This window comes from Ochlerotatus camptorhynchus, unplaced genomic scaffold, assembly GCF_037179485.1.
Source record: "Ochlerotatus camptorhynchus isolate MF236.1 unplaced genomic scaffold, CSIRO-AGI_Acam_v1.1 ptg000114l, whole genome shotgun sequence".
Lineage (NCBI taxonomy): Eukaryota > Metazoa > Arthropoda > Insecta > Diptera > Culicidae > Ochlerotatus > Ochlerotatus camptorhynchus.
Window position 1 is genome coordinate 623,894 of NW_027040604.1, and position 20,786 is coordinate 644,679.

Here is a 20,786-nt window from a genome sequence, read left to right on the forward strand (position 1 = left end):
CCCGATCATTTATTCCTGCCGAGCCCAAACACTGCATGATCGAAGCCGTTGCTGATCGCAGTACCAGAACAATAGGTTAGCGCGGTCGAGGTCATAGCCGGTAACAAAGAAATATGCTAGAGCACACCACAGTTATAAACGGAATCATACTCAAACGATATCATATATGGTGCGACCATAGCGCATATAGTGAGGATTATATCCCGAATTGGTGGTTAGGTGCCACTTATTTCTATGTCTAGTAGGAGCTATTCGGCCCAACTCGCGACTTACCCGAGGTTAGAAGGGTATATTGTCGAAGGATAGGATCAGGGGAGGAGCTTGGGGTGAGGTTTCTTTTTCTCCTCAGAGTGTTGTCGCCAGCAGTGCTGTAAATTTTCATATCATTCGATTGAAGATGAACCAATACAACCATTCAATAAATTCTGTGTAAACAAATTCTCACATGACCATAATTTGAAGAGCCCCTTTCTCATTCGAAGCTCATTGTCACTGTCAATTGAGTTACTCACTATCATTTGATATATGACAGTAGAGTATGGAAGAAATCCAGCAAAATGGTCCCGAACAGACAAGTCGACCCGATGTCGCATCAATGTAAGGCTAATTTAAGGTCGATGTCGACCCAATGTCGTGTTGTTGCGTCAATTTTGGGTTTATGTCGGGTCAATGTCGGGTCAACATCGGGTTGGGGTTTGGTAGAAGTCAGGTTGGTGTCGAGTTGGCTTAGCTTTTTCGCCGGAATGTCGACCAGAGCTCCGTTTATGTGTAAGTTAAACTCAATTGAATGATAGGTATATAGAGTTTCTCAAATGAGAATGATCCATGCCTTCGTCAAATGACTAAGCAACTGATATCACCCATTCGGAGGAGGTCCCCTTTGATAGCGAATAGCTACTTTTCCCATTTTCATCAAAAAATTTTGGCTCCGCAAAGCTACAACAAATGAGCCTGGAGAAATAAACGCATTATAAAAAAAATCAAAAATGTTTAAATGATTTTGAGAATTTACAGCACTGTTCGCCAGCATGAACGGTAGTGCGGTTCTAGATTCGTCTGGAGTTAGAGAACAAAACATTTGCAAAACCTTATTCAATTAAATTAAATTGTCGCGGGATATCCGTGAATTACTGCTTTGTTTCGAACAAAAAAGTAGCAGTAGAGTGTTCATCTATATTGCTACCTAATTTGTACTTTAATCGAAAGAGAAACATACGCTTTCTCTTACATGTCAGCCAAAAGCGACAAACGCTTAAAAAAAGTGGGTATCAAACGACTTAAAAAAAATTCTGGATCCTGAGAAAAATGTGCTAACCCACAAAACGCTTGACAAATTTAAAGCAGTTCCAGACAAAATAGAGAAAAAAAAACATGTTGTAATTGTCCTTGGCATTTTCAAAAAAATTGTAGCATGGAAACGGCATTTCTGATCGAAATGACATCTAAGAAGTTTTAGAGTGTCCATAATTTCATATATTCTAGAAATTTGCATTCTTCATGACATAAAAAAAAAATCAAAAAAATGGGCAAAGACATTTTGAGATATCTAGGATTTTAAAATTTATCAGGAATTTATACTTGAAATTACTAAAACCATTTTACAACCAAAGTGAACGAATTTTTGAATGTGAATCATAGCCCATATCAAACAATTATGCAAAGTTTCATTGTAGTCATTTGACGTGGAAGTGCTCCATTTCACATAATGAGAACTCCCATACTGTTTTGGATTCTTAAAAAATATATGCTAAAATTCTAGAAAAAAAAATTATTCGAAAGTTACTCATGCGAAAGAACTTTATTCGAAATGTGAGTCTCCTTACGAAGCAATATGTATACAAATTCATAAGCTAGATATGACCTCAGTCCAGGGGACCTGGGACAAATTCATTAGTTATTTTCATAATCTTGATGTTTTTAAACCCGCAGTTATGAAAAAAAAATAAGTCCTAATATTGTTGCAAAAGTCCCAGAATTTAGATAATTTATGTTCTGGATCTTTTGTCGAAGTCTCAGAATTGAGAGTGTTCAAATGTCTTTAACAGTGATGGCATAATCATTAGCAAATTGATATTGGAGCAAAATATCATGCTTGATTTTGATTTTACAAGCTCCTTTGATATTGCGAGACTATTAACAGCGTGTGAAGCTGAGAGTTGAATCGACGCAAAAATGATTCCGTTGCACTTGGTTTTCTTGGAAAGAGAAGGTATAATAATGCTATCTCTATTTTCTCTTCACCGATGGCAGACACGAAGCGACTGCTTCCAGTCGTTATGGAAGTTTAGGTTGCGTTCGGGTGTAAAGCAAACGTCATGAAACTTATAGCGAATTCGTTTATTATCGGGGTTGGAACCAGTTCCAACCCAGTGCGAAACCGAACTTTTTGTCAGTGCGAACCTCAACTTGAGCTGGGTTTTAAAAACAAACGATCGAACTGACGTTTGTCAGAAAACAAGCAGGCCCAATCTTGATACCCGATGCAGGTTGGAACTGAATAATAAACGAATTCGCTATTAATCTCACCACAGTTTGGTGAGATTTGCAGCTGGTGAGTTTTGTTAGCTTGATGTTCTGATCTGCGATATCACAGCTTGCAATATCATCCATAGTTGTTTGATTGTTGATGTTTGTCTACGAAAATTAAATGCGATCTTGTTCTTTGGTGATATTTGATTTTTTGATATTTTTCCAACACTGGTCTTTAATGTTGCAGAATCTCGTAAAAAAAAATCGAGAACTTCTACGCCAAATGCCATTAAGCTGAATTGATCATTTGAGCTACACTGCCGCTATTCGCATAACAATCCCATGTTTATAGGATTTCTATAGGACATGGGACTGTTATGCTAATAGAGACAGCACAGCCGTTTAAGCAATTCGGTCTTAGGCAGGAGAAAATTTTCGAGATCACGGTCAAAGACAAAATTTTAAGACCCCGAGCCCTATTTTCAGAACATTTATAAGACCCAGAGATTAGCAAGATGCTTGACAATATGCATTCATAAAAAAGTTCAAAATCCCGGAGTTGAAAATAATTTTTAAGATTACGTGTACAATCGACTAAATTTTCAATAGCAACCAAAAGTATCCATTAGTAACTTTTTTTTTTTTTTTTCCTTTATTAACGAGACTTTTAGCCTTAGGCTGGTTCATCTCTACCCATTAGTAACGTCCCAATAACGCGTTTATCTAGATAAAATTGATAAATAGCAGATTTTTTAGCGATGGGCCCAATATTAAATACATAAGCCAACAATTAGAGACGTTTCCCTTATTTAAATTCATGACATAAAAAAATTCGAGATCTTGGAAATAGGAAAAAATTCAACCAGAATTTGAAAAAAAAAATCCAATCTGAGAAATTCTTGAAAATTCAGAATTTGATGTGTTTACATCAAGAAAAATCATAGATACCTGCACTGCCTAAAATCGCACATCAGTCCCATATGGAAGAAGTAGGCATTCAGAAAATGGCCGCCGAAGTTACGAAGTGCAATTTCCATGTTTTTGTATGCAAAATTCTAGTAAATTTATTGATATTTTTTTCAAGTTTAAATCAGTTGCAACAAAGCTTGCTTGTTTTGTTATATCAGCGAAAAATATGGCAATTCGAAAAACAGAACTTTAACTTGAACTACATGGATGATTGAATTTCAGGATGGGACTTATATGCGATTATTTTATAAGACGGTTCAAACTGTTTCACTTTTTTCATGATCAAAGTTCGTAGTTGTATCAAATAATATGAAAGTAGATGTCAATTGATAGTTGATAGCTCGAGCGGTATTCAAATACCAGATTAGACGAAGTACAGCAAGAAATAATGTGTGATACTGCGCCCTTAAAAACCGTCGGAAAAGTGATTTAGCTAAAATGACCATAAAAGCATAACTATCCCATATGAATAAGAATTCAAGCAAGGAAGGGACACAGTTATGAATGATGCCCTTCTCATTAACATACCCATTCCTACAAAATTACGAGAACGGCTCCATTGTGTGCTATTGTTTGTTATATTTTAGTGATTACATCTTTATTTTCTTTTTATTACGCTCCAAAGAATGTGTACACATAAAGGCATACAATTTTCTGATGAGTTCATCATTTACAAGGCCAAAGAACCGTAAATCAATCCCAACGCGTCGCAACTTGCGGTCTTCCCAATGTCAACCGAACAGAAGTGCCGTAAAATAAGCGGCTTCTTTCCCCCAGCCAGCGCACAGAACGACAAATTATTCAGTTAATCTTCCCCCTAAATATTACCTTTTTAACACATCCTCATTTACGCCCCGGGAGAAACTCATTTAATATTCTCGCCTTCGTTTGAAATATTTATACACCTATCAGATTCCCCTCTGCTTGTGCTGCGGGTACCATCGGTACGAGAGCACAGGGAGCAGAGACGGGCAAAGCTACCTTTAACTAAGTTTCCGAAAGCCACAGTCCGCTTTTCCTTTATGGTTTTTCCTGGAGCTGAAAATACGTTTTCCCCTTCCTGCTCTCCATCCATGCACACACACACACACTCTCTCCCTCTTCCTCGCAGTCAACCAGAATCTGAATTTTCCTCAACTCGGGTTCACACGAAACATTCCAGCAAAGTGGGGGTGAAAAAAACTTTTAATATGCTTTTGTGTAGCTAACAACAAAGTGTTTCATATAAACACACAAAGGGAAATTAAAATCATAATACGAACCAGGAGTAGCAGCTCAACAAAAAAGGAAACGAAATGTGTTTCTCGTTCAACCAAACAACCCTCCTCCTCTCACAGACCTCCACACAGCTTGAATATCTAGCCAGTTCCGAATGATACGCCTCTTCGCGTGAACCCCATAATTTTGCCAACCACCGAGAAACACCTTCTCATCCCACCTCATCCTGGCAGGAAGATCGAGCAGAAAAGGATCCTGCACTCTTCTACCTATCCGAGTAGGCACTGACTCAGTCGCCATACCAACACACAACCAAACCGCGCCGGCAGCTTGCTCACTGATGCTGATGCTGGTGTGCAGCAGCAGCAGCAGCAGCGGCAACCACTTCGTGTTGTGGTTTTTCTTTCAATTTATGGTAATTTGTATGTTCTAGATAATTTGCGCAAACTCTTCACACGTTCGGGTTTCGACGACGTCGACACACGGCGGGGGACAAGACAAAAGGGGGTGCCAACGAAAGGCTATAACGTCACATAAAATATGTATCCTGCCTCGTGCGCTGGGCGAAAGGGCGTCAGACAGAGGAAAGGCACTGCTACCAACACAATGGCATCAGCCATACTTGGAGAGAGTGAATTCGTGTTAGTGTTTCCGTCTGTCTGTCTGTCGGTGCGCCTGTATATATGCAACCACCGATTGCGACGACCATCGGAACCAGGAAGGGGCAGGGGAAAGGGAAAAGCGCATACTGATACTGCTTTCTTTCTCTACATTTTATGAGCTTTTGGGGAAATTTATGAACCGGTACAGTGGGTTTTTGAAAAGATATACGATATCAGGATACAACATTGATATAGGACGAAGGATGATAGCGGTTTAGGATGCTTGGTGCAATCTTGTCCAATAAATATCTAATGGGAAGCCATGCGTCTCCATGAAAAGAAGCGTAATGCCTCCTTCAGTGCGGTTTCTAATCAGTTGCTATAGCTAACTGTCATCGTTAGGGGTTAAATGAAGTCCTTGTGCGATCATGTCGTGTATCGGTTTTACGATGTTTTAAGGGAATTGGGTTTAAGAATCAAAGTTAGCATACAGTTGTTCGTTTTGATGCTACACGGCCGATCTGGCTCTGTAACTCTAAATTGAGTTGGATTTCACTCAAAATCGTAAAAAGTGGGGTTGCTCAAACATTGTGGAATAATATTGCTCATTTTTGAGTGAAATTTCTTCAGTTTTCATCATTTTTGAGTACACGTAACTGAACAATGGTGGAAATTAGGGTAGGTTTTAGGAGTAATGGCAGGTTATTTTAGTAAGAAGTAGTAGAAGATCGAAGATGGCCTTGTGTGACCAAAATTAGTAATAAGAAGAAATGTTGTTAAGCGTTAATATATGTAATGATTGGTTAGAGTCCTATCACAGAACAGAAGGGGAAGTGCAAACAAATCGGTGAATCAAAAAGTGGTTCGGTTTTCTGCTCAACAAGCGATGTGTTGTGGTAGCGTTCCACATGGGCTTTCTTTGTGCACTCACACTATCATAGCATGCTGTCTATCTTAACTGCAGGCAGAAGATGCCTTCTACCGCTAGATGCGCTAGTGTTCGCAAATGACAAGTGGAGCCACTTTCTGATCCGAAGTTCCACTCCTGTGGTCCTATTTTACACAGATAAAAATTCTGAATTTTAATTGTGATGTTAACATTCATTCACGTAAAGTTGTATTTCATTTTACGCAACCGAGCAACTTGTACACAATGTTGTTTACAAAGACGGGCTTTGGTATACAATATTTGCTACATTGCATGAAATGTGTCAGAACTTTACATGATATATAATGTAAATTTGTATGATATGTGACGCTCGATTTATGTGCATCATATTAAACAGAAATTTACACTACTTTTTCAAACTGTGTAGTAAAGAGTTACATTAATTGTAAAAAGAGTGTTTTCTGTGCTGTATAAATTCCGGAAGAACCACATATAGAGCTCATAGGGTCTACCAACACATCCACCGAGCTATCCACCAGAGTCCAGGTATCCTACAGAAACTTTACCCAACAAATAGTAAGGTATACTGCGGGGAATACAGTTGCAAAATCACCAGTTACACAGTTTGAAAAAGTAGTCTAAATTTCGGCCACTATGATGCACATAAATGGAGCGTCACATATCATACAAGTTTCCATTGTAGATCGTGTAAATTTATGAGACATTTAATGAAATATTCCAAATATTGTATGCAATCATCAATCTTTCTATGCAACATTTCTTGCAAATTGCTAGATTACGGGAAAAGAAAGTTTACATGCTTGAATTTTTGCAAGCATGGATGTTAACATCACCATTCAAATTCAGATTTCTTTCTGCATATGTTTAAAGCTCACTTAACCAAAAGTGTGTACAACCAATTTATATATTGTGGTATGATTTACCTCGTTTGTCAACGAGCAAGTTCCAAAAAATGTAGTTGAAATGTTGAAATATTAGAGAATGGTTTGCATTTTTCTTGCTTGTGGCTGATTTTTCAACCTTTATCGAGAATATGAGATAAGTGGCGTCACATGGCTTGATTGCTTGCTTTGAGTTGGATTTACTATTGTATGATTTTGAAATCAAGTAACACATTACAGAAGGTGAACAAATTATGTTTCTAAACAACTATAATACCCTTGTATTGAATTTTCCGAATGGCAAACCAAACCAAAATGCTTTAACTTTTTCGTTGTGAGCTAATGCTTAGACAAAAAATAAGCAAAGTTTCAGCTAATTTGGAACATTGTACTTCAAGAAATAAAAGTTTTAAAAAAAGGCACTCGCAAAAGAGGCTTTCTACACTTCATGCAGATTCGTAGTGAATTTTCATTTTGAAATTCCCGGTTTTTCCCGGTTACAATCTCAAAAATTTACGGTTTAATATATTTAGCAAAAACGAAAATTTTCAAAGATTAGATTTTTTAAACGTGTCCCAAGTGCAAATTTTTAAAGTTATTTGCAGGTAAAAAATTAAAAATTTCTAAGCTCGAGACATTTTATTTAGAAAGTTAGTGAGCAACTGAGTCATGGATTATATGTATGGTCACTGGACCGAACGCTATCGGGCTGAATGAGTGTAAAAATTGAGAGATTGAATTTAGAAATTGTTTTAGAAATTTTGAACTTGAGACAAATGAGATCTAGGGAACATTGGAATTGGAATTCTCGGAATGAGATAATGTTTGAACACACTTCCAACAAAATGCTGATTTTTACTAGCCACCTGATATCAGTATCACTTCACATAATGTAAATATCATTGCCAGTGTGCAAAAATTACATTGATATCGTAACGTAAACTGAAATTAAAAGTTCTGTAGCTAATATTTCCACTTACGCCAGCTAATCGGGTACTGATGTTTAGAAAACACTTTGAAGCTATCGAAAGAATGTAATGGAGTACACTGTACCAAAACATCATCCTCTGTCTGAATGAAACCTCAGACCATTCAAATTGAAACATCGAAATCGCTATTTCGAATGATAACTGCAACCGGATTACGGTTATTTTGTAATCAAATTGTGCTCATCTCGAATACAGGATCAACATTGATACGAGTAGCGAACGGACCTCAGTTAAAATACGTAATACACTCTGTAGAAATTCCAAACTGAAATGCACATGATATTGGTTCAGCTCCCTAACGCAAATCATCTAAAATGATGATGTACATCATTCTATCGAACGTTATTTGCTGATCTGAACTGACATCCTAGCCTTAAATTGTTGTCCTCTGAGCGCTGTATTTTCAAATAAATATCATCTTTTATTTGGATGACAGCTAATCAGCTGATCACGAATTCAACCATAAAGCAATCATCCAAAATTTGAAAGCAAATGGGCTCGAGCAATTCAAAAAACATTCGAAGTATTGCGAATGTTTTCGTTCAGTGTACCTAGTTAAGTTCCATGTAAAATTACGAATCAGAAAAACTTGACCTTATCCGATATGCATGAAACTTTGCATAAATGTTTGTTATGGGACATGATTCAGATTTTTGAAAAAAATACGGTCATTTTGAATCTTGTAAAATTTTCAATGGAGCAAATCCATGCTAAGTGACAAATCGATCAAACTTTACGCTCTTCGAATTCTATGAAATTTTGCATAATTGTTCATTAGACTCATTAAAGCAAGTTTGTGCTGAAATTTTACCATTTTGACTCGCGCCTAATTTTTCAAAACGGTGTATTCTATGTTTTTCAGCACGTTTGTGACAAAGTTGTAGGAAACTAGATGTCCTACATTCCCGGATTTCCGGAAAACAATTGGTTCAGTCCAAAACATTGTTTTCCGATGGTTCAATTACAAAAAATTAGCTTTAAAAAAATCAAACATCAAATTTCAATGTGATAATGATCTGAGATAATGCCCTCAGAAATTCTGAGATCAATTCTAAGGAATTTCTGGGGAGAAGAAAGAAAGTTCTGAATTTAATACTTAGGTTATTCTAAGAAAAGTTCCATGGGAGTTGTGGAAAGAATTTCAAGGATTAATCCTAGGTGATTCTGAGCAGAATAGGAAGTGAATTTTAAGATTAAATTAAATTCAAGAAAATTTTGACACCCGCAGACCATTACTTCATCTTCTCGCATAGTCTCAGTTCGATTGAGGCTATTCGTTCGATGAAACCAAGTAGGCACTCATCTTATTTCCTTTCAAAGGTAAGGGAGCAGATGAGTGTGCTGATCGAAAGATCATATATGATTACCTTTGTATGGGTCCCTTCACATTGCTCAATCCCAGGCAATGAGAAAGCGGACTCTCTTGACAGGCAAATTTCACACCATGAATTTTACCATTTAGTGCGTCAGAGTACCCTTTCGAGTTGGCAAACCGATTGGGACAATGGAGGTCCAAGAGGTGGTTACATTCAATTATTCCTAATGTTTCTTCGAGAGCGTGGTTTAAAGGCTTGGACTGAAGTCGTGACTTCATTTGCGTGATGAGTAGACTTATGTCCAACCACTACTCGCTAAATGCTGATCTCAATAGAATAAACCTCGTGGACAGCAACATCTGTCGGTGTGGAAGCGGTTACGATGACATCGATCACGCAGTTTGGCAATGTACGGATAATTACGCCGCCGAAGAGCGACTTTTGAATACCCTTGAGGCCCAAGGAAGACAACCCTATGTTCCTATCAGAGACGTGTTGGGAACTCGCGATATCTGCTATATGCAGTCGGTTTATGTGTTTCTTCAAATGTCTAGTATAAGAATTTAACACTGGTCACCATAGTCGGTCGAACTCCAGACGAAACTAGAACCGCACTACCATTGATACTGGGGACAACGCTCTGATGAGACAACGAAACCTTACCCCCAAACTCCTCCCCTGATCCTATCCTTCGACAATGTACCTCTCTTACCTCGAGTAAGCCGCGAGTATTCGGCCCAACTCCTACTAGACATAGAATTAAGTGAATTTTGTTACAAACAAAGAACAATGAACTATCGGCTCCGTAAAGCTAACGCGATTGAGTCTTCCAAATAAACGAACTAGTTAAAAAAAAAGAAAATTTTGACGAGAATTCGAAGAGCATTACAAACAGACTATAAAGGGTGTTCTGATGACAATTTAAAAAGGAATAGACCCAGAAGTATTCCTGTTGACTGTTTTGATTAAAATTCCGGAGTGATTAAGAGATTTGGGCGTAATTGCTTTTGTAAACAAACACGTCAATTACTGATTTCTCTTGAATAAAAGCTCAATCTAACAAACAAACTATACCAAATGATAGAGGAATCATTCCTCTACCTCATAGTGTTATTACTTTTCGAGATTGCGCTTTTATTCGTGAGAAATCGGTGATTGATGTGTTTGTTTACAAATGCAATTACGCCCTAATCTCAAATCACTCCGGAATTGAGAAAATTTTCAAAGGAAATTGAATTCTCAGCCCAAATATTTTTTTTGTATTCGTGAGAGTTTTGTAGACCATAATTAAGGCTTGAATAATGCAATAAAACCTCTATAAAGCTTGCAATGTTATTTGAGAGGACATATTATATTAAGGGAGTTTCAAGGGAATTCTGAATACGAGAAAAGGGAATTCTGTGATTCGAGAAAAGTTTCAAGAGTATTTTTACTGTGAGTTTAAGAAGAATACCATGGTAGTACTGAGCAGAATTCCATGTTTGTTATTGTAAATAGGTTAATAACCATTTGGAAAAGTAGCACATTAGTTGATAAAGTTGAAATTTTTATGGCGCAGAGATCATGGCGATTTCAGAAGTTAATTTTTTGCAAAAAAAAACATCAGTTATAGTAAACGTTTTAAGTAAGGTGGAACAAGATGGGTACATATTTAAATTTATTTGATTGTTAAAATCAGCAGGTTCAATTCAACCCCAATGATGCTGCTTTTTCAAACCAGCATTGGGGCTACATTAAGCTTGTCGATGTTGACAATCAATACTTAGTGTATAGTGTACTTTAGTGTAACGCAGAACGGTAGAGAAGATCATTTCATGTGATAAGTTCGGTGACTTAGTAGCGACCATTTTTACTTATTATAAATAGAGCAGGAGATCGTGGTTCCAATCCAAGCCATCTTAACATTAAAGAATTGCGAGGGTCGCATCGGTTTCTTAGTGATTTTTATTCTCTTTCTCCTTTTCTTTCTGTGCACGAAAGAGACGAAAACCTTTTACCTAACCTCATCAACCCTTCCGAGCATTCAATCGTGGAAATGCGGAGGATTTTTCGGTTTCAAATAAAGCGAGTAGAGCTTAGATCTAATGTTGGGCCTTAGTTACACAGCCCGCACTTTTCCTCTCTTTTTCGAGTGAATTTTTACGCAAAATGGAATGTTTCTACTACAGATGTCTTCCAAATTGATTTACCTATCCATAGATACCCTTATATTTCATAAAGATACACAAATTGTTAAGATATAGTCAAAAATCTAACACCCTTTTTTGACTCCAAACTCGGCCTACGAATTCTGATTCTGTCCTAACGCATTGAAAGACCATTTATTCACTTCGGCGTACGGATGAAGCTAAAAATGGAATGGAAAATGAATTTGGTAGGAGCGCTTCTATTGTTTTTGAGATAAATGTGTGTAAACATTCATTCCGTGCGTTCTTGTATGCTTGTTTTGGTAGCTTTTGTTTTAAAGTATAACATATAATTGACTAGTTTACACCGAAATCATGGATATATTTGATATTTTCTGCTCGCTAGACCCAAAATACGCGATTAGGGCGACGCACTTCTCTACCCTATAATGCAAAAAAAAAACCCCTAATTGACCTGCATTTGAACGTGGTCGACACAGATATTCCCCAAAATTCAGATCACCACCATTTGCACATTGAGGATGAATGTCACTCTCTAGCGCCATCTATTGTTTTTTGTGTGCCATTACAGCTGATATTTGCATTAACGGAGTAGTAATCAGGGGCAGTCAAAAAATTAGATCCGAAAGGTCTCAATTCACAACTTAATATGTGCTCAAAGAATATTACCTTAAGGCGCGGAGACGAACCAGCCCAGGGCTGAAAGTGTCCTTAATAAAGATAAATAAAAAAAAACTTAAGGCAGTTTATTTGTGAAATCCAAGAAACAAATAGATTTAGCACGCCAGTTACATTCATGTCTACACTGTTTCAAATTAGACTTGTATTCAATTTATTAAAAATAACATCCCAAAAGCAAAACTTTATTCGTAATAGGTAAACCTTTCAATCTTTTAACATGACAGTTTTGACCTACCCATATTAAATTTTCCCCACCGTGCAAATCACTCACCACGTCAACCGAGGGAAAGGGAGGGCTCAATTTTTCACTATATTAGGTGGTGTCACGGTGTGAACAACTGCCGTATCAGACAAGTGTATCAGTAACAGAGCACCCCTGCTAAGGACCATCGTCATCGCTGAACAAGAGAGAGAGGGAGAGCGAACGACCCAAGTACCAAGATCACTTCTGTACCTTTCTGCAAAACCATTACACACAGACCCCATTCCATCCCCACTCAGAACAACCACCCACCAACACCCACTTTGTGACTGTTGTGAAAATCGCTTTTCCGTGCCGCACGAAACACAACACACGCAGGAGCAGCGAACAGATTGATCCTTTTCTCTCGACCTCTCGTTCTAGCTTTCGCACCCTCGCTCTCTCAATTTGCTCCGTCGTGGCCAGGAGCGCTAAATGACTCCACACACAGGCAAACCATCTCGCTTGCGTGTGAGCTTGAGAGTACATCCTTAACTTTTCAGGTAGTCGTGTTTATTTTAATTTTGTATGAAATTACACAAAGTTTTCGCCTCGGGTTCATTTTCGGTTTCCAACCCTCGCCCTCTCTCCCCATCATTGCACAGGTAATAAGTTCAGCCTGGGTGCATCGCAGCAATTGAGGTCCCGCAATGTAGCGGTTCCACACGAAGCTGATGATGGGTTGGAGGAAAAAGTTATTTCACACTTTTCTGCAAACTTAGCTCAATGGAGGAGAAAAATACTGCGCGGTGAAACAAAAGTGGCGATATCGGTGGGTTGGGAATCTTATCGAGAGAAAGTTTCGATGGGGTTTGCAGAGTTTTTATAAACTCTGAGTTCGGAAGTGAATGATGAGTAGAATCACGACAGAAGTGGATCAATAGATTTTGTTGTTGTTGTTGTTGTTGAAAAACAAACAAATCACTCCTGAATTCCGGCTGGAATTCCACTGCTGTTAAATATTTTAAATATGTACCAACTGAATGCATAATACAGTAATGACCCGATTTTGTCAGCCCCTTTTTTGATAAACTATTGTAAGGTTCTACGAAACCCCTGCACTTTTTTCAGTGGTCTTATTGCACCAACGTATACCCATAATATTCTTGAAGGTGCATGAGAAAGATGTGAAATTACGGTTATGTGAAATTATTGATAGATAAAAGTCTGAAAACGGAGGGACTGACAAAATCGGATAAATGTCTTCCCTGATATCTAATAGATTCCGATGAGGAACACAAGAATATGCTAACGGCATTCTGGTAATAAATAAATTATTGATACGGATGTTTTAAGGAAGGCAAATTCCTTTGAAATTTCACTACGTAAAACCACAACAGGAATTCCATGGGAAGGGAGGGAATGACAACAATAATTTAATCATGAAATTGCTACCTATCTGACCACATTGATTCTGCTGACGAACGCGCTTTTACAGCCCATTAACCTTCGGCGGCTTTGGCCATTGGAGCCACCGATTGGACACACAAATCGGTCTGCAGAGTTGTAAACACACGCTTCAATCAACAATGTAAACAAATCGGTACTTACGTGCATCACGCTGCTTATCGTTACTAACTTGCTTTGGAGAACAGTTCTTCTTATTTGGTATTGGACGTAGACCTACTTGAGACTGTGTTGTAGAGATAGACAAAAAAAAAAAAACGGGAAACATTTGTTAGTAATTGAGGGAGGCATCTGTTTTTTTTTTCTGAGACCCTTACATTTTTATTGACTTTATCGGTCCGTTCCCCGCTCGGTAGGCGGGCGACTGACACATCCGGACTGTCCTCCGGTGGGGGTGGTTGTGCAACCCAGTTGTACTCCCGCTTCTCGATCGCCACTCCCCATCGATCGTACTCGGCCGATTGTTGCCTATAACGACAGTTCAGTATTCGAGCAGATTGCACTAAAGTGCTATTTTTCAATTCCCACCTTAACCCTTCGTAGCAATCGAGACAGACCACTGCGTAGTCGCCGTTCTCCAGCAGCAGTCCGTCGCTTTTTCGATTCGCCACGAAGGGGTACTCCCGGATGGGCAACGCACGAACTCGCTTCCGATAGGTTGTGATCCCGCACAGGTGGCAGCAGTAGTCGTGGAAGTTGTACTCGCGATTACTCGGGGGCACCGTGTTTTGAGCTTCATATCTGGATTGAAGAGAGGGGAAGTTTGTAGATTTAGACAAGTTGACTCAATAATGGCGTTATTACAAAGTGGATTAACTTTCTTCGGGGAAGAGTAGCACTTTAATGCAATTTATTCAAAATTTTAAAGCGTTCGACTATTTGTTAAGGAACGTACAATATCATGTTCGTATTAATGATGAGGATGAAAACAGAAATTTTTTGACCTTGTATCATGAGAAATCATTCATCGCGCAAACTTGGGACTCCATATCAAGAACTATGCTAACTAGAAATACATACAGTACACGCAACACATTGTAGTGATCTTCCAATGTTTTGCGACGATAAAACACTATTAAACGAAATAAGGATCAATATACAAATGGATTATCACTTTATTACACATCATGTTCAGCAACAAAAATGATAATCCTCTGATATGAAAATAATCATTGTGTAATATATCTCGAAATCCCGACCATCATGGAAATTGCTGTCTGTGGCAAAGTTGTTCAGATAATCAAAGCCTTTCGAATGGTGAAGGTTAGCTCAGAATTCTACCGTTACGTGGTGCTAGGGTGAATGTGAAATTCCACAAAGTGCTATATCTCGAGTTCCGGACCAGGGTGTCTCTGGTCATTGCCTACCCGTTTTGGGCAACCCAACCCCACCATCAGCTATTAATTTCCTCAGATATATATAAGTAATTTCTGGCCTTTGGTCATTAAATTACGCATGGACCTCTAACTCAATACAATTTCAAATTGAATCAAGCGTTCGATACATTGTTTAAACAAATAAATTCATTCAGATCTCCTCCATCTTCATGGTGTCCAGCAAATGTCAATTAGCTATTTTCCGGTTTGTTCCCGTTTTGTTTTTTTTTAATTAGGCATAAAACTGAATGCGATTGAGCCGAAGGTTACATGGGTCATTTCTAAGACAGCAGTAGTACTGCTGCAGTACCTTTGCTGGATCTTGAATTTGGTTCTGCGACACGTTCGAAGTCTTCGCTCAAAACTTTACAGGCTATTATTAGATTGGGAATTCTCAGACAATTTTAAGAATTCTTTTAAAATAAATTTAAAATTCATTCTGGAAGTCCCTTGAAAATGTCTTTATAACAGTCCAAAAGTTCTCTGTACACCAATCCAAAAAAAATCTTAAAATTCCTCCTTTTAAAACTTCTAAGAATTCACTAGAGCTAAATTTTTTTGTTTATTTGCCTGAAATTCTTCGTTGAGTTCCCATGAAATTCACCTCAGATTCTCGACCAACAATTGAAAAGGGCCTATTAGCTTTTATGAGCAAAACTTGTAATCCCGCTTCCCTGCCAACACCATTGGGTAGGGGAAATTCTCCCACAGAGAATTGTCTTCGAATTTTGCTCATAATTATCTTGGAGTTCGGCTCTAAATTCTTCTGCAAATTGCATGGAATTCACAATAAAATTCTCTAGAAATTCCATTCAAAATGCGCTTGGAGTTATCCTCAGAATGTCCTTATAGATCTTCGAAGAATTATTTTGGGATTGTGCCCTCAAAATTCGATTTCCTTTCTTTTTTTTACGAATCCTGGAATCCTCTTCACTCTTGGGAGTTCTAGTAAAAACTGTCTTAGAGATTTTCCGAGATCTCCCTAGAAAACATTCTATGAAATACCTCTAGAATGCATTCTAAAATCTGCTCAAATTTGTTTTGAAAAAAAAAATAAAATTCTGATAATAGTTCTTTAAAGTGAATGTATTCTGAAAATCTAGTCCAGGCCAAGGGTCTTGAAATCTTATTGTTTTTGAAGACAATACGGGGTATATTTTTCTAGATTTGTCATCTTTCGGTTTTTTCACGGTGACTTCAAATTCCCAGTTTGACTTGAGCACATTTTGAGACCCAGCTCCACAAGAAAATTATTCCGGATAATACGCTTAACCAAAAGCCAAAATTCGCGGGCGGATTCGCTCAAGCGAGAAATCTTGAAAACAACGCTTTCACCTCCAAAATAAGTTAATTCCAATAGCAGCAAGATTACAATACTAAAACTTCACTGTGAAGCTAATTTTACGAGCTAACCAGGATTCCAATGAAGACTTAGAATACTCAATGAAGCCATCATTATTCAATCATAAAAGTGCTACTCCAAGCAATAAAAAAATCATCCCAAGCAAGACCATTATACTAAATTCTCATTTAGTTAGTTATCTGAGCTAATCAAGCTGTTAAGAACACAATAAGGAACAAGAACTAAAAGTATTCAGAAAAAAACTTCATCTTCTCTTACACCTGGGTTTAGACAAGGAAAGTCAATAATTGATCAACTCACTTGAAACCATGCCATTTAACTGACTTGATCAACTCACTCGAATTGAAAAAAGTTGAACCAGGCTTGCCTTGTCTGAGCCCACCTTAACTCTTTACCATTCTTGCATTTACTCAAAGGCGCTCCAATGCGCTCAAGGGATTGATTTTTGTTGGACACAACAGGATCGAACGGACGCACCAATCCACTCGAAGTTAAATTTTGTCAGATGCAAATAGGTGTAACATCTATACCCATTAGCAGCTTAATTTTTGCCATAACTAACAGCGTTAAGCGCCTACGAAAATGGATTTTAATCTCAGCTCAACTCAGGAATGTGACAACACCCAGTGGGAGGTGAATTTGTAATAGGCGAAATCGAAATACCCTTTTATTTGAGTAACCTTCGCTTAACTTTCAAAAATGCAACATCAATCATTGAACAACTATAAGTTCGAAACTCCATTTAAAATTTGAAATGAAAAACAATCCTTAAACTACACCGAGTAAAATTAAGTTGTTTGGAACTAGCGAAGTCAGTCATACTTATTAATGAGTTTCTTTTATAAAGAAATTTTTCCCTTAATTTTAATGAAATTCTCTAAGATTCCCTGATTGTCCAGGTTTTTTCAGGTAGTCGACACCCTGCTGATTATCTGGGAAATTGTTGACTTCGGCAAAGTTGTTCAAGTAACCAAGGTTTTCTACATGGTGCACACTGCCGGTAACCGCAAATCAGTCCCATCTGTATTTTTTTTTATCAATTTTGAGTTAGCATCATTATTCAGTTTATCCGTCTATGTTTTTGAGCTGTGCTATTGAAAAAAGGTGGCTTGTTCAAGAAAATGAAAAACAATACCAAGTCAAATTGTCCTACAGCGAAATGTAACCATTTGATTTCATTAAATCTATATACATAAAAATGAATTTCTGTCTGTCTGACCCTTATAGACTTATATTTCTTCCTCATGTCATAGTTTTAACTGCATTCAAGAATAATTAACTAAACAAAAAAACAAAACAAAAACATAGCAAAAATTCATACCATAACATGTCTAACTTACTATCCACTTTTGTTGACTAATACCGAAGACAACAAATCAAGAAGACTGGCAACTCTTCCATTTTCTCATACGAACGCTATGAGATAGGTACAATTGCGTCATCTTCCGCTCAAAGGTAAATGCTTCGAACGAATTTGATAGCAAAGATTACATCCTCAGAAGAAGGGTTTGTGTATTTGCTCATTTTTCTATGCGTTGCTTCCACCTTCACTCAAGCGCAGTGCCATTGTATCTGTCGCTTGGATTCTGGCAAAGTTGCCAGTCTTCTTGATTTGTTGTCTTCTTCTTCTTATTCGCATTTCAAGCTTATTGCTTAGCGCATATTAGCTTATTGCGTGCTCTCAACTTAGTGTTTTAAATGCACTTCCACAGTTATTAATTGAGAGCTTTCGATGCCAAACCAATGCATGCATTAGTATATTGTGTGGCAAGCACAATGATACTCTATGCCCAGGGAAGTCAAGAAAATTTCCAACCCGTAAGATACCATTGACCTAACCGGGAATCGAACCCGGTCTCCGGCTTGGTAATATTTGTTGTCTTCGCGAATACCTAAATGTAAGCTTTAATCTTTAAATTTGTGGAACCCCTTAACGGAATCCCTTTATGAAGAGCTTTCAGTGTGCTAAAAGCTAAATAGTTACCTAAAAAAACTATCTAAATCGTTCACAACCAGAGCTGGACCACCGATGAAAACCAAAACTACAACCCTGAAAAACGTATCGATATTTTCGAAGGCGAACACTCCGTTACCTATTCTTGCTACTGATTCTGTCCAATTGTTAGGTATCCAAATTATAGTCATTCGTAAATTTACTATTGAATAATGGATGAATTATCTATTATTGAATAACTATTATTTACGATGATTAGGGGAAATGGATGTAATGTAGGCCTAATTTCCCCTAATTTGGGCCCATACATAAATTCAGCAATCGACTAAATTTTCAACAGCGACCAACAATATCCATTAGTACCGTCCCAATGACGCGTTCATCTAGATAAAATTGATAAATAGCAGATTTTTAGCAATCCAGAGGCCATCATTAGAGCCATTTCCCCTACATGAAATAAATAAAATATAAACTAAAATCTCAAAAAGATATTCTCACAAATGTAGTTCACGCAACCAGGCCTGCTTCCACTCACCCGCCACAAAAAATGATCCCCGGAATCCTGAAACCATTAGATGTTACTATGATACCTTACACATGTTAGACACAAGGAGAGGCCAAAAGCGAAGATAACATATCAAGAATACTGGCAACTCTTCCATTTTCTCATACGACCGCTATGAGACCGACACAATCGCGTCATCTGCCGCGCAAAGGTAAATGCTTCGAACGAATTTGATAGCAGAGATTACAACCTCAGAAGAAAGGTTTGTGTATTTGCTCATTTTTCAATTCAGTACCTCCACCTTCGCTCAAGCGCAGCGCTACTGTATCTGTCGCTCGGATTCTGGCAGAGTTGCCAGTCTTCTTGATTTGATGTCTTCGCCAAAAGGCAAGCGTCTGACACACCAAACCCGTCAAATCTAACTGCAGATAGTCACAATCAACGATTCTACGAATCGCGAGCGCTCACGCTGATTGAACGCTTACGAATCATAAAATCGCTGAATGTGACGCTTTGAAAGCGAAATTGTTTCTACTGCAATCTAGCGGCTTAAGGCCAATTGTTTGACCTCCACTCAGCCTTAATCCTGGTTTAACTAAATGGGTACATTAGTCCTTGGCGTTATTGGCATTTATGTCATAAACACTCAGAACACGAAGCCTTCGGTAAAATGTTTAACGGCAAACTTGCAATGTTTGAAAAATCATAGTTCAGCCATTTATTGACAAATTTAAAATTTATTGGCACCATCTGAAACTTACTTTGAAGATTTATTCGGTTACAATAAATTTAAAATCTATCGATAAATTGCAGAGCAATAATTTTTCACACATTGCCAATTTGCCGTTACACATTTTACCGGAGGCATCGTGTTTGAAGTGTTAAAAATTAAAACTAGTCCGCAAGCAAATAATGCAGCTATTATTAAATATTTACATCAATTTTCCCTGTAGGGGGCTATCCATAAACTACGTAGGCAGTTTAGGGGGGGGGGGGGGGGGGTTGACAATTATCCACGGCCCATACAAATTTTAAAAAATTGTATGCACAATTGTCTACGCAGGGGGAGGGGGTCAAGAATCCCAAAAAACTGTCTACGTAGTTTATGAAGACGAGCCAGCTAAAGGCTGAAAGCCTTTATAATAAAGATAATAATAATAATAATTACCAATTTCCCTTAGCCTCCCTTGTCTTAGTCGGTAAAGGCAAAGCTATAAAGCAAGACCATGCTGGAGGCGGCTGGGTTCGAATCCCGGCCCGGTCTAGGAATTTTTCGGGTTGAAAAAATTCTCGAATTCCCTGGGCATACAGTATGATTATGCTTGCCACACAGTAATACTAATGCAACAATGGTACAGGCTTAGAAAGCTCTCAATTAACAACTGTGGAAGTGCATCTAGCTATTAAAAAAGTTTTAACAGTTTTGGCAATGTTGTTTTAAAACAATAATGCGCATTTAAGAGTTAAGATGTGTCATCTGCTCTTCGAGTAATGATGCTTCTTTTTGAGCAGTATTTTTGCTTTTTTAGCCTCCAACTCCTTAACATTAAAGTGTGAGGTTAGGGACCGTGCACTGATCTATATGAGCTTTCATAGTGTTTGTACTGAGAACATAAAGCAAAGATGCGTTGTCATAACAGCAGCGACGAAAGCTCTGATGCTTTTCTGCTCGATTATCGAAGTGTATTGAATATACAATTATATTATTTTGCACGCATCACACATAAATAATAACGCCATCATTTAAAACTAACATGC

At 37.9% G+C, this 20,786-nt stretch overlaps 1 protein-coding gene across 2 annotated transcripts in view; it reads right to left on the reverse strand.

Annotated features, from left to right (window-relative positions):
- px (plexus) overlaps positions 1 to 20,786 on the reverse strand; it is a 220,442-nt gene that overhangs the window by 81,830 nt on the left and 117,826 nt on the right. For both annotated transcript variants that reach the window (XM_065220022.1, XM_065220021.1), the window contains exons 10-12: positions 14,359 to 14,571; positions 14,148 to 14,298; positions 13,975 to 14,056 (exon numbers count right to left, since the gene is read on the reverse strand). In XM_065220022.1, coding sequence (XP_065076094.1) covers positions 13,975 to 14,056; positions 14,148 to 14,298; positions 14,359 to 14,571 — 446 coding nt within the window. The remainder of the gene's footprint in view (positions 1 to 13,974; positions 14,057 to 14,147; positions 14,299 to 14,358; positions 14,572 to 20,786) is intronic.